The 26,896-nt window shown below is 47.0% G+C and overlaps 1 protein-coding gene across 2 annotated transcripts in view; it reads left to right on the top strand.

The window, feature by feature from the left end:
• The window catches only part of RDX (radixin), a 441,143-nt gene that overhangs the window by 196,663 nt on the left and 217,584 nt on the right, over nt 1–26,896 (top strand). For both annotated transcript variants that reach the window (XM_086935225.1, XM_086935226.1), the window contains exons 7-9: nt 21,713–21,859; nt 23,416–23,512; nt 23,616–23,779. In XM_086935225.1, the coding sequence (XP_086791351.1) occupies nt 21,713–21,859; nt 23,416–23,512; nt 23,616–23,779 (408 nt within the window). The remainder of the gene's footprint in view (nt 1–21,712; nt 21,860–23,415; nt 23,513–23,615; nt 23,780–26,896) is intronic.

The raw sequence follows: 26,896 nt of genomic DNA on the forward strand, positions 1-26,896 counted from the left end.
CTTCCTGTAGTGCTGAATGCCTTCAGAACTGGCTTCAAACAAAATCCTATGGCACAGGGAGACCTAAAACACTGGGGTGAAACCTTCAGGGCCACAGTCTAACCACCTGCATGGACCGCTCAAGCATTCCATTGACCACTGAAGGTACCTGCAGGTGTGTAACTCCAGCTCAACTGTCAACGGCGACCTCAAGGAATTGTGGGGTCTCAAACAGGGAGACACCAAACACAGGCTGAGTGGACCCCAGCACAGCTCAGGATGATACAACGGCAGATCGGCCGGCAGTCATAGCTGCCCCAATCTGGGCCCAACAGGTCCGGGAGTACAAGAAACTGTGCTAAATTCAACCGGACACAAAAAAGAAAGGGACAGAATAAAAACTTTGTTGGCCGGGAGAGAGTGTACCCCCTCTTTAACTCAACAGCAGGACCAAATGTAATGGTCCACCAAGCCTTCCACAAGGAGGAACAAAAGGATAAGCAGAAGGAACGGCAGGCTCACATTCCAACAAACCCACAAGGGGTGGGTAAACAGCCAGCCGCGATCAGCACTAGGCCTCCCTCTGAAAGCCCGCTGGGCAATCTTAGTGCACAAAGGGGTACCACCATTGGGGTTGGCAGTCGAACTCTCTGCCACCTGATGTCCTATAGACTCTCAATCGAATAACCAAGCGAGCTTAAGTGGATCCACCACTGAGATGGTCTCCACAAACACCACTACGACAAGGAGCGATCGCCTGCAGCACATGGGCACAGAGCTGAACTGAACTTATCGGCAAACACAGGTCAATAAACTCCACCCAATACATGCGCTAACCAAAGTTATCACTCAGGAGTTTCTCTGAAATCACTGCGACCGGCGTAACCCCACACAAGATCACACTGACTCTACACCACAATGCTAACCTTCATCCCGGAATACGCCTCAAGAGGTAACCATGATGTCTTTAACAGGGAAAACATTCTTTGGCTACTATCAAAAATCCCAGCACTATGTGACCTGAAGTCAAAGGACCTTGAAGCAATTCAGTTTGAATGCTTGGAAGATGCTCTGGGCGGGGAAGCTACCAAGACCATTTAGACCTCAACCAACATCAGAGTCCTCACAGAAAAGCCCTCCTTCAGAAGGTGAGAAATAAGGATTGCCCCACATTATGAGCCAGGATACCCTCTACCTCTTCTCCCTCACGGCCTCACAAGAGGGACCAGCTCAGGCACCGAAGAGAATCCCCTCCTTGCTCAAGGGGCTCCTCTTCCAGAGAATTATCAGGACACAAATCACTGGAGAACAGGATGAGCTGAAATCGAGCTATTGAATCATACCGCAAGGGGTATTGTGAGAAGAATCAGCAGGTCCCCCACGACAATGTGACTGTGCACAGCCCAGGAGCCAAAAGATAGAGCGAACACCTGTCTACTTTGCATGTGCATTTGACATATAATGGTCTTGCCACAAAGTTAACGGGTTTACACAATTAGTTGAGGTCATTCAATGTCCTCCTCTTGCAGGAGACCTGGCTGGCCGAACCAGTCCACATTCAAGGTTTTACAAACGTCTCTGTCCCAAAAGGCAAAGTACGGTAACCTCTTGGGTGACCTGGCAACCTAAATCTCAATAGCAAACATCGCTTTTGCCACGGTCTTGGGCATCAAATGTCTCGGTATGAGCTCAACACAATGCACCATGCCAATCAATACAGCAGTCAACGTAGTCTTCATTAATACCTGCGTCCTCCCAAAGACTAAGTCAAAGGACTGCATGAAATTAGTGTGGGAGAACAAAAAGCGTTACGGAAGAGGATGGCTCCACACACCTTGTTATCTCCGGGATTTCACTCGGCACTTACTAGGTGCCCCCACCAGCGACCTAGCAGCAGCCCAAACTCCACTCCGAGATTCCCATGCAAGGTAGAAATACATTTGGGTCCCAGACAGAAAACGAAAGCCGCCTGCTGGATGATCTCGAACACCTAAGCTTCAGGCTACTGAATGGCAGATTCCCAGGAGACTATCCACCTTCTACCACATATCATTCTAACCAAACCAGAAAAACTCTGGATTACACCTTTGTGACTCTCTCACTATTTCAGTCCTTTCTCACATACCAAATTAGAGACAGAACTGGCAGTGACCACCTCCCCAGGAGGTATTCTTCTCTCCAAGCGTATCCATTCCAAAACGCATCGAGGAGACAATGGACAAAATGTACATTATCAACTACAAACTAATCAAGTCCACGCCGGCCATCCTCAAGCAATTGTACATAACTGCAGTGGACATGCTTCAGAAATCTAGGGGTGCAAATGGCGCATCAGATTCTATGTGGGAGTCCTCTACAGAAACTCTTCAGGAAACATAGGCAGAAGTGGTTAAACCTAAGCTTTTTTGCACAACCTTCACAAAGAAAGGACACAACACAAGAAATCAGACTTAGACAGCTTAAAATCAAAAGAAATAAGACGCTGTGAACACTCTCGAAGTGTCGGCAACCTGACGCCCTAGTGACTTTTAGACAATACAAAACTCAGATAAGAAAAACTGCCATGGGCCACAAAAAGAGCACAGGAAGACAAACTTTGGGCCAAGCTGCACACAGACCGCTCCAGATTCTGGGCCTCTGTCAACCACCTCCTCCTCCGACCTGGCCATGGAGGTATTGATTTCCGCATCCCGGAAACCATCTGGGGACATTTTTTTAAAAGAGCATTCAAACTGTCGGAAGATACAGTCCCCAGGAGGTCTCTTGGAAACCTGCACTCTCTATCAAAGAGCTCAATGAGGTGGACACAAATAACATCATAAGGCAGATAGCCAAAGGGCAGTAGGAAGCAGCACCGGGGCCCAATGGGATTTATCCAGCAGTGTTTAAACACAACTCCGCTCTTTGAGTAGAAAGGCTAGCACCGGTATTTCCAAAGATGAGGAGCACGAGCACCATGCTTGCCTCATGGCGAGGCTCGATCAGATCACCAGTCTTCAAGGGTGGCAACAGATCATCCCAACTAATTATTGCTTAATTGGTCTGATTGATAACACAAAGTATTTTGCTGGGACCCTGCTTGGGAATCTATCATTTTGGGCCTCCAATGACACCATTATCCCATTCAATCAGAAAGAATAAAAAAAAAAACCATCAAGCACAACAACAAACATACTAGCAATTTCTCTCCTAATAGATGCGGCCTGATACACTGAAACAACATTATTTTTCTGTTCCATTGATTTCAAAGCAGCCTTTGATAATGTTGACCGGGAAAGGTTGTGGCATAAGTTAGCAGGCTGGAAAATACCTGAACGTCTGCTGAACGTGCTAATCATTCTCCATAAGGACACATGGGTGCAGGTCTAGCTAGGTGACGAAATGCACAGCTACATGAAAGTTCCAACTACCCACGGTCTAAAGCAGGGGTGGGGTCTGGCACCACCACTTTTCAATCTCTTTCTGGTGCATCTGACAGAAGAACTGCAATGTTTCAATTCCCATGCTCCAAAATTAAGAAGCGCTGCAATCTATGCTGATGACCTGATTCTGGTCAGCTGCACTCAGGAGGGGCTGCAGCGGTTACTAGACATTGCGAAGGCCTACTACCTGCCAAAGGTCTGATCATAAACCATGGCAAAACCAAGACCATTGCTTCCAACAACAAGAAACACAAACACACTCCTTGTTCTGAGGAGACACACGGATACAAAGTACAGATGAGTACAAATACCTAGGAGTCATGCTTGATAAGAGACTCTTTTACAGTGCAGAAGGAGGTTATACAAAGGAACGGGTTGGTGCTTGCTGTAACTCTTAAAACCTAAAGAAAAAAACTGGCCTGGCCCTCTCTAATGCCCCTACTTAAAGTAGCGTGAGCAAAACTCATACCAACTCTCTCATATGAGAGTGAATTGCTAAGTGTTAGAACTAGGGGTCTCTAGTTGGCAATGGTTTGCACCTTTGTCCTAAAAGGGACCCTTCTTCCTAGTCATGGCAAGGGAGTTACACTCCTAAAATAACCCCTGCTCACCCCCTTGGTAGCTTGGTACGAGCAGTCCAGCTTATCTCAGAGGCAGTGTGTAAAGCATTTGCCTATAACTAACAGTAATACAGTGAAAACACTACAAAAGGACACCACACCAGTTTAGAAAAATATCCAATATTTGTATATATCCGAAACAAGGAGTCTGTAGCTCCGTCCGGGGCTACCGCAATGCTGAAACCAACAGTCTAGCAGCTTCAGCCGAACACATCAGTACGGGCCAGCAAAAGCGTGGACAGACTCGTGAATACTACCTTTCTTGTTGTGGCTGGCACGTTGTTGCGAGCAGGTCGTGGCAACCATCTCAGTTGCGTTGCATAATGGAAGCAGTGCAGGGTGCAGTATCCTTACGATACGGTGCAGGCAGCGGCTCAGTGACAATCTTCCAGACGGTGTCGGTGAGACCAAGGCTTACGGTGCAGGGCAGGGCAAGGCGGTGCTCGGTGCGGTGCTGGTAGGTTGCGGTGCAAGCGACAGAGCCGGTTAGCAGGAGCTGGCGTCAGTCGTCGGTGAGACAAAGGTTGCGGTGCAAGATGCGGACGTGCCTTCTGCGGTGCCGTCAGGACACAGAGCCAGCGACGGAGTCGGTTGCGTTTCCCTTCTCTCTGGCAATTGAAACAGTGGTTCCAGAAGCGGTACCCAGAGGTTGGTGAAGTCTTTGCAGTCCCTGAGACTTCAGAAAAGGAGACGAGCTCTACTCCAAGGTCACTGCCCAAGGCGGAAGTAGCACCTTCAGGCCAACTAAACAAAGCAACAACACAGCAAATGGGCAGTACTCCTGGCAGCTCTTCTTGGCAGGTTCCTTGATTCCAGCAAGTTCTAGGGTCTGGGCTCCAATATTTATACCCAAAGTTCCTTTGTTCTCTCAGGCAGGGAGTGTCTGTGCTTAGTCCAAACCAGTTCTGTCCTCTCTGGTGTAGCTTCCTGACAAGAGGTGGAGACTGCATTGTTCAAGGCAGACCAGGCCCATTCAGGTGCAAGGAAATCTCCTCTCGCTACACTAAATGCAGCCCAGGTCTGTTGAGCCCAGCCCTGACTTATCAAGGAGCGGCAGGACACACCTCAACCCCCGCCGTGGCTGTCTAAAGAGAATGCACATCCCCAGGCTCCTAAGCCAGACAGTCCATCCACAAACCCAGCAGAGGCACACAGGATAGCTAAGCAAAAAAACATAAAAATCATCTTTGCTAAAAGATGTATTTTTACACTCTGATTCCAGGCATACTAAACTCCATTACTTCCCATTGGGACCAGATAAGGAAATGCTATAAGTAAAAGTCTTTCCTATGGGACAGATAGCCTTGCAGTGGTGAAAACCAAAATACACTCTAATTCACCCACCAGGCCATGTCACACACATCAGTTCATGGGGCCTACTTTAGGGGTGACGTTTAAGAAAGGGAAGATTAGGGCCTGTCAAGTGGGGGCACTTGCCAGGTCAACATGGCAGTTCTAAACTGCGCGCAGACCCTGCAGTGGCAGGTCTGAGATACCTTTTTCAGGGCTACTCATGTGGGTGGCACAATCCGTTCTGCAGGCCCACTAGTAGCATTTGATGTACTTGCCCTGGCACACTCAGTGCACTTTACTAGGGTCTCACCAGTAAATCAAATATGCCAATCATGGAAACACCAATCCATAATAACAATTTACAACAGGAGCACTTGCACTTTAACTCTGAACAGCAGTGAGAAAGTGCGCAGAGACACGAAACCAGCAAAAACAGAGTCAAAACCGGGAGGTCAGAAAGCAAAAAGACGCCAAAAGATGCCAGGTCTAATACTAAGAGGCGGACCGGGACACCAGAGTCTTAGACAATATAATGGTACATGCCAATTGAATGTTCCTCTCACTTCTCCGTCGCACCTCACTGGCACAGATTTGACCGGAATTCGGGTTGCTCAAACATTCGTTGGCCAGCCGTGGGCCATACTTAATGTGCTCGAACAAGATTAGGAAAGCAGAGCGAAAGAGACTGAACCACTTGCTATGGAAGGAGCTGCAGGATCACGATTTGTCGCTTGCAAGGGCCTAGTTATAGGACTCACTGGAAGTCACAGGGCTCACACAACTTTGGGACACCCCCACTAGTAATCAGATATTAAAGCAGACTGGAAGACCTTAAAAAATCTGCTCCGTCATTGAGGATAAGGGCTAGTTATCAAACCGAGTGCTTGGCTGGATGACATTAAATAAAGTATAAAATCCTTGCACCACAAAAATACGTTATCACCAAATATCCAGCCACCGCCAAGATGCATTTTTTAAGAGATCGACTGGGTCTATTACCAGCAAAAGTACATATTCCATCCTGGCTACGATAATTGCTCCCTGACAACTGTCGCCTGTTTGGGGCCTGGAAGGAAGACCTCCTCCACTTAATCTGCACATTTGAAGCAGTAGAGGGTGAAAGGAGACTGTTTTTGAAAACACCCTTTAACAAAAGAGGAATACGCAACCGAAGGCAGGACGTGCTGGCCTGCTTCGATCCGGGGGGCCCTCCGCTTAATTGTTGTTTTGTCAAATTCCTGCTGACGGTGGAGAAAAGGTTGCTCCAGAGTATGCAGCCCAGGCCTGCCAAGGCATACACACCCCATCATGATGTAGTCATCCTTCCTCAATCCTGATCACATGAGCATAATATTGGCTGCACTTTTCGTACTGCACTTTATTACATATATATCACCTTTTAATAATCGGGATTAAATGATGACTAACTCCAACCACCACTGAGGTCGTAGCCGACTGGTGGGAACTATTGAACTCCAAGTTTTAAATTTGTAATGTGGCATTTTAAACATGTGATATCACACTGGCTTTTATCTGGTTTTAAAGGAACAAAATGTATCATGCATTTTAAAATGGTCGCATTATTATAATGCTTTTAAGTAACTATGCAATTAACTAATGAACTTAAACCTTACCACCCTACGCCCCTTACCGACCCCAAAAACATTTTTAAAAAGCCTTATCCCCAAATACCCTTATCCACCCTTAAGCTGTAAAAAGACCCTTTCCACCCTATAACTCCATCTTCTCCTAAACCCCCAAAACACCCTTAAACCCTAAAAGATACCCTTACCATCTGTGCCCCTTCCCACCCACCCCATAACCCTAAAAACACCCTTGCAATCCATTACCGCCACCCACCCCTACAAAAACCCTTACCACTCACCCACCCCAAAACCCTGAAAAAATCCCTTACTACCCTATACCTCTAAACGCCAAAATACCTTTACCACTGTATACCCTCTAACAACTCAATACTGTTACCCACCACTAAACTCTAAAGCAACCCTTATAAGTCTATACTCATACTCCCTCCTAAGCACCGAAACCCAGCTTAATCCTACTGAAGCAGTAGAGCAGTTTCTGAACTGGGTGGGCAATGCAATTGAAAAACACGCCCCACTAAAAACTATTTCGAAAAACAGACAAGTGCCATCTGCACCGTGGTACTCAGAGATACTTCGAAAACAAAAACAAATCTGCAGACATGAGGAAAAAATATGGCGAAAAACCTATGACATTATGAGTAAAGCCAAGTACAAAAATGAATTAGCAATTTACAAAAACATGATTCATGAGGAAAAAAAAAGATATTTTGAGCAACAAATCGAAAAGTCGAAAAATTCAAGTCGACAGCTATTCGAAGTAGTCAAGACATTGTCAGGAAGAGCGCCCGACCTGAGCCCCCCTCAAACACAGGAATTTTGCAACAATCTGGCAAGTTTCTTTTATTCAAAAGTTAATGACATCTACTCCGAATTCTCGGTGATTGCTCCTAACACCATGCAACTAAAACAACCAAAAAAAAAATCCCGGATTGTTCATTTGCTAAATTCAGGGACGTAACGAAGGAAGAGATAACGGATATAATGAGACAGGTAAAAACCGGCTCTTCCTTAGATCCTTGCCCCCCAAAAATTTTTATTCCAGTTACAGACCTGATAAGTGAAGCTATCATTCCAATATGTAACGCTATGTTCCATGCTGGCATCTTCCCAGATAAGCTAAAAAATACATTACTGAAACCCCTCCTTAAAAAAAGTGGATTAGAGAAAACAACTCTCAAAAACTATAGACCCATCGCTAGTTTGCCTTTTTTGGCCAAAGTTGTGGAAAGAGCCATGAACAGCCAACTGGCTGAGTATATAGAACAGAATAATCTCCTGGACGAGTCCCAGTTCGGATTTCGTAAACTCCATGGAACTGAGACCGCTCTTATAAAAGAAGCCGATGATATAAGAACCATCAGGGACCAGGGAGGAACAGCGATCCTGATCCTACTGGATCTCTCGGCAGCCTTCGACACGGTCAATCATACAGTTCTGATTGGCCGTGTCGAGGAGATGGGCATTTGCTCAACGGCCAAGGAGCTGTTAGCCTCTTTCCTCTCGAATAGGACGCAGGCAGTGACTTTGGGCGCATTTCAATCCACCGAACTCGCCCTCCCATGCGGCGTTCCACAGGGCTCATCCCTAAGTCCGACACTCTTTAACATCTATGTGTCGGACTTAGCTAGGGTAATTAAGACCTACCGGATGAGCCTTACATCTTACGCCGACGACACCCAATTGGTGATCGCGATCAAGAACGACGGCGAAGAAGTATCTGCCAGCTTCCAGGAAGGTATGATAGCCATTAAGGATTGGATGGCCGAGAACTGTTTGCGCCTCAATTCCGACAAAACGGAGGTTATGATCTTCGGAAAATTATCCCCACACTGGTCTAATAAGTGGTGGCCAACCTCGCTTGGAGCCCCCCCAGAACCGGTACACAAAGTCAGAAACCTGGGAGTTGTCTTTGACGACAACCTTAGTTTCATCAACCACGCCAACCAGGTAGCCTCTTCTGCTTTTTACAAGCTTAAGATCATCAGGAAAATATTGCCATTTTTACCCGAAAGTACAAGGAAAACAGTGGTGACCTCTTTAGTACTCTCGTCCCTCGACTACTGTAATGGTCTCTTTGTAAATGCGCAGGCAAAGGTGGTAGCCAAATTGCAGCTCATTCAAAACGCTGCGGCAAGGCTGCTAGCACGCATCCCCAGATTCCAGTCGACCAAACAGGCAATAAGAAACTTGCATTGGTTAACTGTGAGGAATCGCATCAGATTCAAGACCTTGTGTCTCACGTATAAAGCCCTCAAAGGCCAAGGCCCAGCGTTTCTTAAACAGAAACTATGTTATTATCTCCCGAAAAGACCGCTCCGATCGGAACAGAGACTTCTTCTGGTGGTGCCTCGCACCAGGACGGTTAAATGGGGCGATCGATGCTTCATAAACTCCGCAGCCAAACTCTGGAACACGCTTCCAATGGAACTAAAATTGGCACCCTCACTGATCCAATTCAGAAAACTTGTGAAAACATGGTTATTTGACCAATAACTGTCCAATTTCCCTCCTTATAAGGTAGATTGCTTGATTAACTGAGATTGCCAGCTTAAGTCGCAGCGCCGAGACACCCACGGGTATTTGTCGCGCTTTAGAAATGTTTAAAATAAATAAATAAATACACATGCACACACTCACATGCGCACACACATATATAAGCGCACAAATGTAAACGCACACACACATATGTATATACACACACACACACACGTATACACACACACACACATGTATACACACACACACACACACACACACACACACACACACATTAACGTGTGGTAAAGACCCTATGTGGTAATGCCTGTATTGTAAATGCTGTTTCCCATTGCGGATCACTGGTGGAGTCTCCATTCAGAGGCTGTGCAAGGTATATTCCACAACTTAGGGGAACCTTGGTTAGATCTGTTCCCCATCAGAGAGAACACACAATGTCAGCATTTCTGCCTGCTGACGTTTTCAAGGTGGCTCTTGCTCGTAGACTCATTCTGTCTTTAGTAGAACTAAGGTCTTCTGTTTGCCTTCCCACCGAGACCACTTATACGCAGAGTGCTCAAGAAGATCTGGACTAACCTGGTCCAAGTCAACCTTGTAGCTCCAAATTGGGCCCAGAGAGTATGATATACTGAACTTATGAACATGATCACCGATCCTTTAATCAGGCTGCCTCTTCGGGTGGAACTCTTGTCACAGCGACAGGACAAGGTCCTACACCTGAATCTGTGCACGCTCTGCCTTCAGCATGGAGATTGAGCAGTGGCAGTGGACTGATTTTGGCCTCCCTTTGGAGATCTGCAAAGTCATTTTGGCAACCAGGCATCCATCAACAAGGCCGTATACGCCTACCGTTGGGACAAGTTTGTGGCTTGGTGCACTGACAAGCATGTTTATACCCTCTCTGCGCCTTTGTCCTAAGTATTTGTTTTTGCAGCATAAATCCTTTTGTCATCCCATGCTATGCATTATTTTTATTTTGCCATCTAGTAGTTGGGTCTGGAAACTGTTAGTCCATTTTTTGGGGGGGCTATTTTCTTTTTGTGTGGGGATGGTCTGTGGCCATTTGGTACTATACCCATCCACTTGTGATGTCAGATATGCAAGGCGGGAGCCTCTATACGTGGCTGCCATATTTAGATACTTTTTTCTGCCATTGGGGGGAGAGAGAGGTCCATTACAAGGGACATCTGTGGGGAAAAATGGACACAAAAAAAACAAACCACACCAACACATGAAAGGGTAACAACATGGTCGGAAAATGCACTGATAGTATAGCAGACCCGACCAGGCAAATGGAGAACACTCCCACTAGGCTCTGCCCTGAATGCCACCATAATTATGCCTAGAAAGACACCACATTTTTGCCCGGAGTGACCACCATCAGGTGTGTAACCTCTGCTTACTCGGGGATCATTACTTTGAATGGTGCGTGGTGTGTGCTGAATTACCCCTGAAAACGCTCGAGATGCATAGGCAGCCTTAGGAGGGTGACTTTTTTTATGGAGACTCTGTCATCCTCACTTAGGTCTATGCAGTATTTGCCTATGTTCATATAGATGACTAGGCCAGCCCATGACTTTTTTAAAGAACCAGTCAAGGTGGTGCAAGCCATCATGATTGTGGGTGTTTGGGGGGAAGGGGGCAAGGGAGGGGAGGGGTGCAAAAAATATAAGGCATCCCCCTCTGTTTGCCTTACATCAGAGGTCAACTACTACCCGACTCCCTGGTCGTACACACAGCACAGAAGCATGCTAATTCCCAGGGCACAGTAGGGCGCAGTCGATAACCGAAACAGCAAAAAGATGGATGCGGCAGGCAAAGGTGTTGCTGCCTACTTACTCACATATTGGTGTATTGCCAATTCAGTCGACCTGCTCTCCCCGTACTTTCTCAACTGCAGGGATGCAATGGAAGGCCTAATTCAGCACCTCACAGACCAATATAGGAAACAGGAGTTGATAGTGGAAGTTAAAATCATTTCCAATACCAATATTAAATGCCCTTTGGATGAAGCAGACACCGATGCTCAAAGCGTCAACACTAGTGTCCTCCTGTGCGGGCACTCCTGAGGTATCCGTATCCTTCCCCAGTCTGCAACAGCAGCAAACACTGTCTCTGGGTTACTACAGGGGAGGATACCAATGCAGCAATGGAAGGGGTAGGGCTCACACAAACACCAAACATCTGAAACCCCAGAAACCCCATCCCCTCATGCAGACATGGAATCTTCCCAGAAAACCAGCGTCTGTTCCAAGAGGAGAGGCATGCACTACTCAACAAAAGGGTCCTATAACCTGTGCAATCACAACACTGTGGCAAAGAGGTAAACTGCTTATACTTCCTAATTCCCCAAAAGGATGGGTTTCTAAGGCCCATCTTCAACCTCCCACCCAACAGCAAGAGCATTGTCAGAGCGCTTCCACATGGTGACACTCCAGGATTTAATTTCTCTACTACAGAAAGGCAGCATCATCACCGCCCTCGACCTGAAGGGCGCCAACTTCTCCATCCACCCTGCACATTGAAGTTTCTCATATTTGTGCTAAGTGGTCAGCATTATCAGTTCAAAGTGCTGCCCTTTGAAGTAACCACGATTCCCAGGGTGTTTAACAAGTGTCTTACATTGGTAGCCGCTCACCTCAAAAGGGGCGGATCCACGTCTTTCCTTATTTGGAGGATTGGCTGATCAAGAGAGCAACACAGCAGCAATGTCTAGTGCACACCCAAGCCTAGGCTTCACCGTCAGTGCCACCAAGTCCCATCTCCAGCCCCTGCAAGTACAACACTTCACCTGGGCCATACTCCAGTAGAGAAAGCATACGCCAGCCCAGCAAGGGCACAAACAGTCCAAAAGCTGCTACCTCTTTTTCAGACAGATCGCCAGGTGAATGGCCAGAAGGGTTGTTAGCTTCCTATGCATGATGGCCTCTTGCACAGTCCTACATATCAGGTTACATGTCTGTAGCTGGAGTGCCTAGCAGCACAATGGTCACAGATTGAGGGACAATGAGAGGATCTAGTGTTGATCTGGGATAGCAATCATCTCACTCTGCTGTGGTGGAATGCCAGCAGCCTGTTGCTTGTATGGCCCTTCCTGGGCCCAGTTACGCAAGGGACCATAAACATGGATGCCTTTCTCACCGGCTGGGGAGTATACCTACAAGAACTGAACTTACAAGGTGTTTAGATCCCCCCCCCCCTCCCCCCCCCTACCAATGGGATCTCCACATCAACAACTTGGAGTTGTTAGCAATCCAGCTAGCCCTCCTGTCTTTCCTTTTTTTTTTCAACACAGGGTAACTGTATTCCAGACAGACTACACTAATGCTATGGTCTACCTACAGAAGCATGGTAGGACACCCAATCTAAAGTTTTCTGTCCTACTCTAGAGCAATTGGCGGTGGGTGCTACATGACAGTCCATCTCCTAACGCAGTACATACCTGGGGTTCTCAGCAGCATGCATCAAGTCCACGAGTAGGAACTCCACTCCCAAGTCCTACTCCTGTGCTTACACCATTGGAGGGGTTGCCCCACATCGTCCTATTCACCACCACTAAATACCTAGAATACCAAAACTTGGTTGCAGGCTTCCATGGGCAATACCCTATGGATGAACGTGTCTGAGATTTGCTTATGCATTTAATCCTCTCCAACTTCTTCCATTTGTGGTTCGGAAGCTTTGGCAGCTATTGTCTTAGTAGCGCCCACCTGGGACAGACATCTCTGCTTCACCACCTACTCGACCTCTCTACTGCCTCACGAAAAGCTGTCAGACCGGCTGGATCTTGTCTCCCAAAACCAAGGCACGCCCAATCCCAAAGTCTCCAACATTGTGATTTGCCTCCTGAAGTCCTAGAATCTGGGTATCTCCATCTCCCTGCAAAATGCATGGAAATTCTTAGAGGCACGCAGGCCTGCGTCCTGAGCCTGCTATGTGGTCAGCTAGAAACTGTTTGTACACTACTGTCCCCCTACACACATTGATCCTCTCAAAGCAACAGTCCAAAACATTCTTTGTTACCAGCTTTACATGCAAAGATCAGTCCTTGCTTATTCCTCTATCGGACGTTAATTAGCTGCTGTTGCAGCTGATCTTCAAAACCGAGAACACCCATTCCTTTTTCAAGATGCCTGTTATGAAAGCCTTGGAAGGGCTCAAAAAGATTAGTCCACCAAGGGTGCCACCTGCACCTGTGTGGAACCTCAGCATTGTTCTCGCTAGACTAAGAGGCCCTCCTTTTGAATCACTTCACTCTTTCCCTTACAGTTTCTTTCCTGAAAGGTGGCTTTCCTGGTAGCCATCACTTCTGTCTGGCGTGTTAGTAAGATACAGGCTCTTACTCTGGAAAAACCTTTTTTTCCAAGTACCCCAATATAGGGTAGGCCTCAGGTCAAACCCCAAATTCATGCGTCAGCTGGCTCCTAGCTTCCACTTCAATCAAACCTTAGAACTTCCAGTGTTCTTTCCATATTTGCAATCAGTAGCAGAACAAGCTCTTCACATTTTGGATGTTAAGAGTGCTTATGTATTACATTGACCTGACAAATTCCCTTTCGTAAAACAGCTTTTTGTCTTTCTGCTCAAACCACTGCTCAAAGGCTGGTCAAATGCATACTAGCCTATTCTGTTAAACCCAAAAGTCATTTGCTCTGTCCCTCCCAGATCCCACTCTACCTGTAAAAAGAGTTTCTATGGAGCTCGGAGTAAGATTTCTATAGTGGACATCAGCATGCTACCCCCCACCCCGACACTTACGAAAAATTGCAGTGGATGTTTTGTGCTCGCCAACAAGCTGAGTTTTGGTCAGGCTGTTCTTGGCCTACTTTTCCAGTCTTCTGCAACATCCTCAGGATAGCTACCGCTTCTGGGAGGTCTGCTTTACATTCAAAGCACAGCATCTTTTTTTATAGCTACACATGCCTTCTAACTGAAAATGTTACTTACTCTGTAGGCATCTGTTCATGCCATGCAGTGCTGTAGATTCACATGCACCCACCCTCGTTTATGGATGCCTTTTAGACTTTTCAGACTTTTTCAACTTTAATCCTTAACCTTTCCTATGCATGGTCACCTTTTCTGTATCTCTATGCACCCTCTACAACCTCACCCTGTGTGCAGAAAAAAACAATCTAATGGAGACGATGGCCATGGGCATTACCAGCAATAGGTAGTCACTTTACCTCATGACTTGAAAAGACTTCTTCAAAGAAAAAGAACTTGCACATGTCCGAGCTCAACACTAGATGGCAGGAGTATGCACAGCATGCGAGTCTACTGCACTGCATGCCACAAACAGATGTGTTCTGGTTAAGTAACATTTTCCTTCTATGACTCAGGACTCTCATAAACAGTTGATGTACAATGAATAGAGCCAGCAAACTCTTTCAAATTCTCTTTGTTTCCCGGCAATTGAGTGGTGTGCTACCATATTCCCTATGCTCAATTTTGCTTTCAGTTGTGGAGTGCAATTATTTTCATCGCCGTACCACCGACTGCCACTTGAATTCATTTGTTTGTGATTGAGTTTATAAAGTTGTTAGCGCCCTCAGTTTAAAGTCATTTGATACCATTCTGTTCTCACACGAGATCACTCTCTTTCGATAAGGACATGCTCATGGCACAAACCTCGATCTTGGAGCTGGAGAATCTCACCCTCATGAATAAAGCGTCCACAGAAGGGGTGCCCTTGAGAAGAAAATTGGGTTTTAGTCCCTTTACTTCCTGCTCCCCAAGAAAGATGTCTTATGCCCATTTTGGACTCGCATGTTTTAGACCTTTTCATTCATCAATAGAAATTCAACACCCTCACCCTTAATATCGAGGATTTGTTGGTGTCCCTGGATCTCCAGGACATTTATTTTCATTGCTGATCCTCTTCCACCACCCCTCCCCCCTTCCAATTCATCATAGAACCCAACCACTACCTGTTTTTGGTACAATCATGTTGTCCAACAACTGCTATGTGAGTTTTCACCAAAGTGTTTGCCTCAGTAGGGGCTTCAATTATGGAAACACATGTAAGCCTGACCTGAATGAACGGCTGGCTGTTGAAGGCAAAATTCTCTGTGATGGATAAACCTCTTCAGTGCACCCTGTCCCTTCTGCATGATTTGGATGTTTAGAACAACACCCAAGCCTACTTCATCCCCACATACAGGTTGACTTTTAATGGGTGTGGTAGTGGGCAAGATCTGCTTCCCCTCCTTAGAGGATTGCAGATATTGGGGTTAGGGTTCCGATGTTTCTGATCCATTTCCGATGCAGTTTCAGCATGTATCCCACTAGCTAAACCGGATAGCTAGTGCAACCTGTTGGTGCTGCACACTAGATAGTGTATGCAGGCCCCTTAGATAGCAGAGGCTCTAGCATCAGCGGGGGCTCTAGGTTAAAGTGCAAATTAGGACTGTTTTCTTCTTTGCTGTTCCTCTCCAATCTCACTGAGGAGAATCTCTTTGGTCCTTCAGTCGCAGGCCATCATCGTTGTGGTAGCCTTCTCATTGGGAAGGGACGCTTATTTGTGCAGGGTGATGGCACAAGGCATTTATCCACATAAGAGACCACTGTACAAAGTATTCCGGAGTTGCAGGCATTCTGTTTTTTTTTTACGGAATTTCTTCTTTTATCTTATGGAGGACCATTCAAGTCCTATCAGACAACACAACCACCTGCTCTTACATGAACAGATAGGGCAATATTGGTGCTTCAACCCAGTATTGGGAGATGTTTTACCTGTGATGATGGTTGCTATAGCGCAGTGTGTTTTTAATAGTGGTGCTCCTTGAGGGCATATTCGAGGTGGAGGTATAGAGTCTCCACTAAATAGAAGATAATGAGAGGGCACTTTATCCTGAAGTAAAGTACATTAACTTTTCCATATTGGGATGTCCATACGTCGAGCTCTTCTCCACATCCCTGTACAAGAAATAATCTCTTGTTCTTTCGTGGGTGCCTTCAGGTTCAGCTGGTCATGGGGTCAGTTTCATGCATTCCCACCAGTTCCACTACTTTAAGAGGCCCCGCAGAATGTTTGAGAGTATGGTGTACAACTGATCCTGAAACTCCTTCAATTTGACGAGGAAGATTTGGCACATTGATCTATTTGAACTTCACATTTTGCAAAGACTTTTTCTCTCGCACAAGATGGGACTTGCTTTTGGAGCAAGATTGTTGGGTCCTCCTCCTATAGTCGAGCAATGTCTGTTACGGATCCGCTCCGCGTGTGCCTCTTTTGCATGGAGCTGTACCACAACCCCAAGTGTGGTCCGAAAGCTTCTTGAGTGCTGGCAGTTGGCTTCGCGCCGTTCGAGGTCGTGAGGGAGGTCGAGGGACCGGTGACGTAGCCATCATCACCTTCGAAGTCTTCGCATTCGGGGTCCGGTAAGTCGAAGCACAAGAAGAAGTCAAAGAAGCATCTTCGCTCATAGACTTCTCCCTGTCTTTCGGCCAACGCTACGAGGGATGCAGGTGGTGCCCCTCCCTCAGTGTGCGGAGCCTGAAGAGTTGACTCCCGGCTTTCCTCCCTTCCGGGGACCTGGGACGACTCCTGCCCAGCTTCGTAAATTTTATGAGGCGATGCACGCCATCTTTGGGCAACCTGAACCCGCCGGCGCGCCTTTGGACCCCGCGGACTTGGTAGGGGGACCTAGGCCTTCTTAGCTCAGGTGCCACACGGACCCTTTGGATCCAGGCCTGGATCCAGATCGGCACTTATTGACCTTATTGCGCCTCCACCGACGCCACTTCCTCTTGCACCGCTACTGCATTCAGCGTCGACCCCGGCCTCCATCCTGATGTGGAGCCGGACCACCGTCACCCGAGGCCGGATCTGGTGTCGAGTGGGGTTTTTGTGCCCCTATTTACTCCTGTGGTCCCTTTTCGGCCAGATTGGCACCCAGAGGAGGAGGAGGAGGAGGAGGAGGAGGACAGGGAGGGGTCAGGTGACCCTCTGACTGATCAGGTAGAATCTGACCAGGACTGGAGAGATTAACTCAGGTATGTCAGTGGTCTAGACACCTCCCCTGACCTCGTCATGTTGTCTCCTCCTACCCTGGCTACGGAGGAGGGAGCGTCATTAGCAGTGGTGTTGCGTAGGGCAGCAGAGGCTCTCAACCTCTAGCTTCCTACGGTGGCGGCCAGGACTAACCTCCTGACAGAGGTGCTTTAACCTGCTGCAAACTCTTCGGAGCCCCTGCTGCCGTTTAATGAGGCTCTTACCGACGTTCCTTTGGGCACCTGATCCAGACCCAACACAGGTGCTCCCGTGGATAGGATGATAGCCCGATGCCACCGCTTGGCTCCGGGCGACCCTACTTTCCTCTCCAAACACTCCACCCCAGAGAGCTTGGTGGTCCAAGCCTCTACTTCCAAGAGTGCCTTCCCTTCCGCTCTACCGGAAAGGGAATCCAAGAAGCTGGATCATCTTGGGAATAAGATGTGCTCTTCCGCCTGCTTGGGACTTTCGATCTGTAAACACCGCATGTCTGTTGGGTCATTATTCTCACTCTGTGTGGGATACGGTGGTGCAGGTGCTGCCGCAGTGTCTGGATGAGGCCCGGACAGTGCTCTCCCAGGCTGTTGCCGCCGGGAAGAATGAGGTGAAGTTTACCATCTGATGTGGACTGTATACCGCCGACTCTCTAGGCAGGACGGTTTCCACATCAGTAGCCCTTGTTGCTACGTTTTGGGGGACGTCCAGAATACCCTAATAGACCTTCCCTTTGATTGCCATCATCTTTTTGCCGACAAAGCGGACAACGCTCTAGAGCATTTCAAGGACTCATGGGCTACGGTCGAGTCCTTGGGCCTCTCCAGCAGCCCTGCACAGTCTGCTTTTCGCCCATTTCGTTGCTACGGAAGAGGGCCCCCACTACATCCCGCCCAGAGCCACAGGCTGCAGCAAGTTTCCCAACCTTCGCGCGGCCGGGGAGGTGGGAACCACCGTCGTGGTTCAGGGGGCCAGAGGGCAGGCCAGTCCACCAACCTTTCCTCTGCTGCAGCCTCCAACCTTCCTAATCTGACTTTTCAGGCCCATCAAACGCCAGTGGGCGGCAGGATCCGCCATCGCCTCCCCCACTGGTGCACCATCACGTTGGACAGATGGGTTTTGCAGATAGTCCCCTTCAAGGCTATCCCTCCAGCCATGCCACCGTAATACCACCGCATGTCTGAGGATCACCCGGGCCTTCTCCAACAGCAAGTTACGCCTCTCTTGGCCAAGGGACCCATTGAGCGCGTTCCTGTCCTGAAAGTAGGTCGTGGTTGCCCCACAAGGGCCTGCGTCCTATCTTGGATCTCAGGAACGTCAACCGATTCCTCTGGTAGGAGAAGTTGAAGATGTTGACCGTTGCTCAGGTCTTGTCAGACTGGATGGTACCGTTGGACTTGCAGGACGCTTATTTTCACATCCCCGTCCTGCCAGCCCACCGGCGTAACCTGCGGTTCACGGTAGGCCACAAGCACTTTCAGTTTACCATGCTCACCTTTAGTCTTACCAGCGCCCCTCGGGTGTTCACGAAAGAGATGGCCGCAGCTCATCTGCAGGGATCAGGGATTTCAGTCTTCCCCCTATCTCGACGACCCCAGGCAGTCGTCTCCCACCTCCAGGCTACAGTCGACCTCCTGCATTCTCTGGGGTTCTCCATCAGTGTGCAGAAGTCGCACCTTAGTCCCTCTCAGAAGCTCCTCTTCATCGGAGCAGCTTTGGACACGACACGGTTTCGGGTCTATCCTCCCAAACAGCGATTCCGGGATGTTCGGGCTATGATTACGGTCTTTCAGCCTCTATCTTGGCTTTCGGTCAGAATGATCCTGAGGATGCTGGGCCTCATGGCCTCCTGCATCTTGCTGGTCGATCATGCCAGATGGCATATGCGGGCTCTGCAGGGGGACCTGAAGTTCGAGTGGACGCAGCACCAGGGGAATCTGTCCGATTGCAACTAGATCTCAGAGGGCACTGCACGACAATTGCAGTGGTGGCTCACAAACCAGGATTAGGTCAACGGCAGATCCTCTCCCTTTCACACAGTGGTGACGGTTGCATCCCTTATGGGATGGGGCGGCCACATGTGAGAGGCGGAGATCAGAGGCCTCTGGTCTCCGGTGGAGTCCAGGCTCCATATCAACCTTCTGGAGCTCCGGGCAATCCGTCTTGTACTTAAGGCATTCCTTCCCTCTGTCCGGGTAAGGGTAGTTAGTGCAGGTGTTCACGGACAACACCACCGCCAAATGGTATTGCAATAAACAGGAGGGTGGGGTTGTGGACCCTATGTTAGGAGGCCCTCCGCCTCTTGACATGGCTGGAACAATTTGGGCATATCCCAGGTGGTTCAACACCTGGAAGTTTCACTGAATGCCAGGGCAGAGAAACTCAGCTGCAGGTGGATGATCGATCCTGAATGTCATCCTCACTCGGAGGTAGTGCAAGGTCTCTTTTCGACAGTGGGGAGAGCCTTGGTTAGATCTATTCACCACCGAAGAGAACGCGCAATGTCACCAATTTTGCGCTTTGGTATTTCCAATGCAGCACTCGCTGGGTGGCGCTTTTCGTCGCGAGTGGAGTTGCGGTCTGTTGTACACCTTTCCGCCTATACCACTTCTTCAGCACTCTGGGCAGATCAGGTGCGACCGGGCCCAAGTCATCCTTGTGTCCCGTCTGTCTCTTCGGGAGGATCTTCTGTCGCAGGAACAAGGGACGGTCCTCCACCTGAACAGTGGCAGTTGATGTCTTTTGGCCTGCCTCCCGAAGTTTGTGATGTAATCTTGGCAGCCAAGCGTCCCTCCGCTGAGACTGTATACGCCTGCCGGTGGAATACATTTTTGGCATGGTGCACAGCAAAGGCTTGGATCCCCTCTCTGCCCCTCTTTGAGGTTCTCTTGTTCCTCCTTTCTTTGGCCCAGCAGGGCTCTGCTCTGGGCACTATCGAGGGCTATCTCTCTGCCATCTCTGCTTTCCTTCATCTTCCAGATCAGCCTTCTCTTTTCAAGTCCCCGGTTGTAAGCCGTTTCTTGAAAGGCATAACTCATCTCTTTCCTCCTATTCCTTTTGTTATGCCTCAGTGGGACTTGAATCTAGTCTTGACTTATTTAATGTGCGCTCCCTTTGAGCCACTTCACAACTGTCCTTGGAGGCTTCTGACTCTTAAAACTGCATTCCTGGTTGCCATCACCTTTGCCAGGACAGTGAGTGAGCTCCAGACTCTTTCATCGAAGCCTCCTTTCCTGTCTGTCCATCCGGACAAGGTAGTTCTCAGGACTCGTCCATCCTTCCTGCCCAAGTTTGTCACTGCCTTTCACATCAGGCAGACCATCACTTTTCCCACCTTCTTTTCGCCTCCACAACCTTCAAAAGAGGCTCCACCAGCTGGACCGAAAATGTGCGATTTCCTTTTATCTGGATCGCACCAAACTGTTCCGGGTTGATGACCAGCTCTTTGGTACGTGCGTGCCAAGAAAAGTCAGGCCATACACAAGCGGAATATCTCCCGATGGGTCATTTTGTGTATCTAAGCCTGCTATTCTCTGGCGAATAAGGAGCCTCCAGTGAGGCTATGTGCCCATTCCACCAGGGCGACAGCAGCAACTACTGCTCTGGGATGAGGTGTTCCTCTGAATGACATCTGGCAAGCAGCTACGTGGGCTTCGTTGCACACATTTACAAACCACTACTACCTTGACCGTCAAGTCCGGAGAGACGGCTTCTTTGGCCGTTGTGTTCTCTAGGACTTTCTGGTGTGATCTTGGTTTGCAGACCCTCCTCTGGGGTTGGTATTGCTGGGGGATTTATTCTAAGGTAAGAAACGTATAACTAACTTTTTCAGAAACGTATGTTAGTTATAGATTCTTTACCGCCCCACCCATCCTCCCCGTTCTGAAAACTGATTTCTAGGGTTAAGGATATCCTTTCAGGGCCCTAGTTTGTGCACCAGTGGTCAGTGTCTTTCATGGCTCTGTTTCTGGCACGGAAAGTAGTGTACAGAACTGACGTCAGCGCGCGAGGGCGGCGTCTAAGTAGCTACAGCGATGTCATCCTGGCGACACAACGCCAACGACTAACACGGAGCCGACCGACACCACCTTCCGATGCGCAGAGGTACTACTGACAAAACTTTCCGGATCCAGTCCGACACCTGGGGGTAATTCAAAGGTTAAGAATCTATAACTTATGTTTCTTACAGATCTATAATTACCGAAGGTAAGTAACATGTTCATGATTGTCTACATCACATCTATTTCTCTTAGCAATTCTGTTGCTAAATTGGTGCTATGTTAAATGATATCTCATTTTTATCAACAGGGAAGATTCAATGATGGAGTACTTAAAAATTGCACAAGATTTGGAAATGTACGGTGTCAACTATTTTGAAATAAAAAATAAAAAAGGAACGGAACTGTGGCTTGGTGTTGATGCATTGGGTCTGAATATATATGAGCATGATGATAAGTAAGTCTGCTTATTTTGTGTACAATTATTACATTTGTCAGTAACACAAATTATTGCTGTGCATTTAAATAACCATGTTAGACTTTCAAGGTGTGTTGGTGGAAGGAATATAATTAGAAGACCAAATGTTTGTGTTTTTCAGTGATATGTTTGTAGCCTTATGTTAGTACCATGTGTCACTCTTGTTTAATCCGCACAGCACCCAAGCAAGCTTCCACTCTTGCCAGGGAAGACACTTCTGATTTCCCTTCCCCATCTCTCCTTCCCCCCCCACCTCTTCATCCGGATAGGGAGAGCAAAATGGCGGATGCTGCAGGTAAGGGTAAGCGGATGTCCTTAGGTGCCACTACCCAATGGATGACCACCAACTCAGTCGGCCATCTCTCCCGCTATGACAGTGGTCTGGGCTGAGATGCAAGAGTTAGTCAAGAATCTCAGATGAGTTAATAAAAAATAGGGGGGGTAGGCGATGGAGAGAGAGTTGCAGAGGGGAAATTTATCTTGAATGCCACTATTCACTAAGCTCATGACACTATGGACACCGCGTCCCTGGGGTCAATACCAGTATCCTAATCGGATGATATTCCTGGCTCTGTATAGCAGGTGTTAAGCCTCCAGCATCATCTGCTCAACTTGCCCATTAATGGAGAACATCTATGTGTCCCACAGGTTGAGCCGTTGTAGGAAAAAATCAAAAGACACAGACACTGCAAAAACCTTGGCTGCCCTTCTAAGTGATTCACCTAGGGGTTCCATGCAGAGACAACACTCTGGGCAGGTTCCAAAGCCGCTTCCCCAGACCCTACTCCTTTATACCAGAAACAGCAGCAGTACTACCATCAGTAAACTATGTGAGGATACACCAAGGGTGCATCTAGTGGCAACACTAACCAGAGCAGAGACTATGGAAGTTCCAGTAAAGGGGTCTCCGCCTCACAACATATACCCCTCACAGATGTTAGAAAATGAAAAAGTACACCAACACTGCAAAATCCTCCCATCCCCTTCCAACATCCCACTCTGTAAACACACCCTCAGCAACAGCGTCTCCTTCTGCAGGAAGTGGTACAGTCTTCTCCAAAAAGGGGCCAGGGAACCTGTGCCTGCCAACCAGAATTTCAAGTGGGTTTACTCTCTACTCCTCATCCATCTGGGACCTCCGGCCCAGCAGTACTAGCCACCCACCAGAGACGACACATGTTCTCCTACTTCGACTGGCTGATCAAGACAGCAGACTAGCACCAGTGCCTAGCAGAAGCACAGGCTACCATCTCACTCCTACTCTGCCTCAGGTTCACCATAAATGTCACCAAAGCCCATATGCACCTCTTCAAGGCAAGCCCTTTCTAGAGGTGGCAAAGCCTACTTCGGCCTACTCCTGATGCTTGACTCTTTATTTTTCTATTAAATTGTTTTGTCAACCATAGTAAGCATTGTCAAATTATCTTTTGCAGCTGAGGTGAACAACGCTACAAATAGACTAGAAGTGAAGTACTTAAATAGTATACAATAGTAGAAAATTTCTTTCTTTTAAATTTATGCCTTTTTTGTTTCAGATTGACACCCAAGATCGGCTTTCCTTGGAGTGAAATTCGAAATATTTCTTTTAATGACAAAAAGTTTGTGATCAAACCCATTGACAAAAAGTCTCCGGTAAGTAAGCGGCATTGTCCATAAATGAAATGATGTATCAGATTATCATCCATTTGTTTGTGCTCATTTTGAAATATTGCATTTTATTCTGTCCTTTATTTAGGACTTTGTATTTTATGCCCCTCGCTTGAGAATCAATAAGCGGATTCTGGCACTGTGTATGGGAAATCATGAGCTTTACATGAGGAGGAGGAAGCCGGACACTATTGAAGTGCAGCAAATGAAGGCTCAGGCTAGGGAGGAGAAGCATCACAAACAGATGGAGAGGTAAAAGGCTTATTGTTTTGCTGAACAGGTTCTGTAAAGTTAGTGAAATCATTGTCCTTGTTCTCCTGCAAAACGGATGTACCACAGGATATTCATCCAGTTTGAAAGATGGATTTTGCAACTTCTTTATTAGACCTGTTTAATTAATTTAACTTAATTGGACTTTTTTATACAGGATTTTAACGTTCCAAATATCTTTCAGGAAAGGGTACAAATTGGATGCTGTGCTCATCACTCTTTTTTTTGTTTTTACAGTGGAAGACCTGAACTTCACTTGCATCCCTTTCTTTAAATATAGCCCTCGGAGATGGGCTATATCTCCGAGGGGCTAAAAATATCAGAAACCCCTCCTGCAGTATGTCCATATTCAATCAAAATATCACTCTAACATACAAAAAACTTGATAGGCATTGTCACAAATCTCTCTTCTCTAGCCGTACGCTTTGCAGTTTCGACCTGTCAAGTTATTGTTAAATGTACTCTGAATTTAGTTTGAACCCGCTCAGCCTCTGGTGGGTGCTCTAGTCCTGTTTAGGTATTTGCACTGCCCACCTTGTAACACTATCCCCACTAATATGGCACATCTGAAGAATGAAATGTAGTGTGCTTAAAGCTGAAAAAATAGTTGAAATGACTTTCTTACCATTGTAATGGGGTTTCGCTTCAGCAGACGTTATGGCGTTCTTGTCAGGATTCGGAGAACATGCCTCACGCAGGTGCAAAGATATATAGTTTGCCAGTTTTTATTATGAACCATTTCCTTCTATAAAGCACACAAAATAGTACACCAAAACCTCAAATCTTTTTTTAAAGACCTCATTCAACCTTTTTAATAGCATTCTGCTGCTACCATATGTTGCTGTAGCTACAAATGATCTGCATACTCCTACCACCTAGTGTTGGTGAGGACATTTGCAAGTTGTTTTTTATGAAGAAGTGTTGGTCACAAGATGTCATTCTCTACTTACCCCCCAATGTACCAGACCAGAGACAACCACAGATTTGTTTCTTTCACCATTGAGTTTGAACTTTCAAACTCCTGGACCATCTTTTGAAAACTCTGTACCAGCATCAAAGAACCCTACAGAATTTGTGACTTGGGCTTTGCCCTGCTTGACACTATATCATTGACGAAACTGGTCATATTGAGAGAGACTGTTGAGGCAGTGTCTGTATGGAGAAAATGCCCTTACAGTTGTGCCCTAAAGACAGTACCACATTTTCGTGGGCTAACTAGACTGGAACATCTGCCTGTTTCCTTACCATGAGGAGTCGTCCTGCTCAGTGTGTAAGATATTCAAGTGCAAAAAGACCATCAGGTACAGACACGAACACTGCTGGGTACACCAAAAGATGGCGCTTTGAGAGGCACCCAATATGCTGTACCTTTTTGAACCCCAAGACATACTGGGATCTGAACACAAACAGTCTGGCTGCTCACTGCTAGAAAGATAGAAAGAGAGCTTGAGTTCAGGCAACAGGGGATGCTCCTCTTCCATATAAGGGAAGCAAACAAATTGATGCTGCAAGTCGTTGTGGGGATAGCTGCTCAGTGTGGGATTGACAGTTGATTTGAACTGCTATATAGACATGATCACCATCACTGGGAGGAGATGAACAAGTTGGTGAGACACCTCCTTGAAGCTTACTGTAAATGGGGCAAGAACTTGTTTTGGAACCGAAAGTCGAACACAAACATTTAACATAACCTGGATTCCGTTGATACCACCTCCAAGGAATCCAATACCAACATCCTGCTGAGACTAGACACCTGGATAGGCATCTTGGACTTTAGACCAGAAATCCAACAGCAGCTCATCAATGCCCTGTTTGACGGAGAGCCATCATTGCACCCTCCGGTTCAACTATGCTCTAAAAAATTTAAAAGGAATCTGAGACTGCTAAGGCCCATGGCACGTTGCAGACCAAGACACCCAGGTCTGCCTTTATCCAAAAGTAGGTGAGAGGGGATTCCAAATCATTTACTCCTGCCCAGAGGCAGGAATAATAACTACAATCTTTTTAAATACACTTGGGCACCCAAGTCCTTTGCTTGATGTGGTGACCATGGCACCTGCTGAGGCAGTGGTAGAGGTGGCTTCTGCAATACATCATTCTGGTGCTCTGTGCAGGAGTCCCATGGATGACTTCCGACTTCAAGGATGCATACTTCCACATATATACCTCAGATTTCAGCTACCTGATCTTTGTGGTAAGTGGTCAACATTACTAGTTCAAAGTTCTACCTATTGGGCTACCCTAAGCCCCAAGAGTATTTACCAAATGTCTAGTGCTCATAGATGCACATTTGCCTAGCAACACCATTAATTTCTTTCCTTACCTAGACTATTGAGTGATAGAGGCCGCTTAGAGCAATGTGCGGAAAAGACAGTGCAACACAGTAGAGAGCACTAGATTTTTCTTTATTAAGTTGCAAAGGCTAAAACCTCATCCAACACCACTAGCACTTCTCCTTGCCCCTCTGACCTCCACATTCTCACCTAAGCTCTCACTCTAGAACTCAGTGATGTCGTGTTGGAGAGTTCGAAGAGCAAGAGATAACACACATCTTCCTTCCCTACACAAAATATTACAAAGCAACATGGAAAAATAGATAATAACACACACATTTTTTTGTTAAGATACAAATGACTAAAACATTATCAAAACCATCGATGAGATGAGAAAAAGTCACTTAACAGTGTTATATCTTCATAGTCGACATGTCAAAATGATAAAGAACTACACAATTTATTAAAAAACTATGAAGAAACTGTTAAACCTACATACTTACAGGGAAAATTCATAAACCTCACATGGTAACCCTTGATGCACATACTATTGCAAATAACTTGGTTTTACTGATAAATCTTGTACTTCTTCTAGGTATCTTGCAAACTAGATAGATATCTAGTCAATCTATAGACACACCTCCAGAAATTCTAGTTACCCTATTCAAATGTCATATTCTACGTTCTGCTGTTATGACTGCATTCTTAAACACCTTAATGACAGTCATGGGAGGGAAACATTTAGATTTGGTGTCTTTCTGGGGACACCTTTCACAACATCCCCCACTTGCAACAATGTTTTCTTTACTGCATTATGGGTATCCAA

Source organism: Lissotriton vulgaris, chromosome 8 (assembly GCF_964263255.1).
Source record: "Lissotriton vulgaris chromosome 8, aLisVul1.2, whole genome shotgun sequence".
Lineage (NCBI taxonomy): Eukaryota > Metazoa > Chordata > Amphibia > Caudata > Salamandridae > Lissotriton > Lissotriton vulgaris.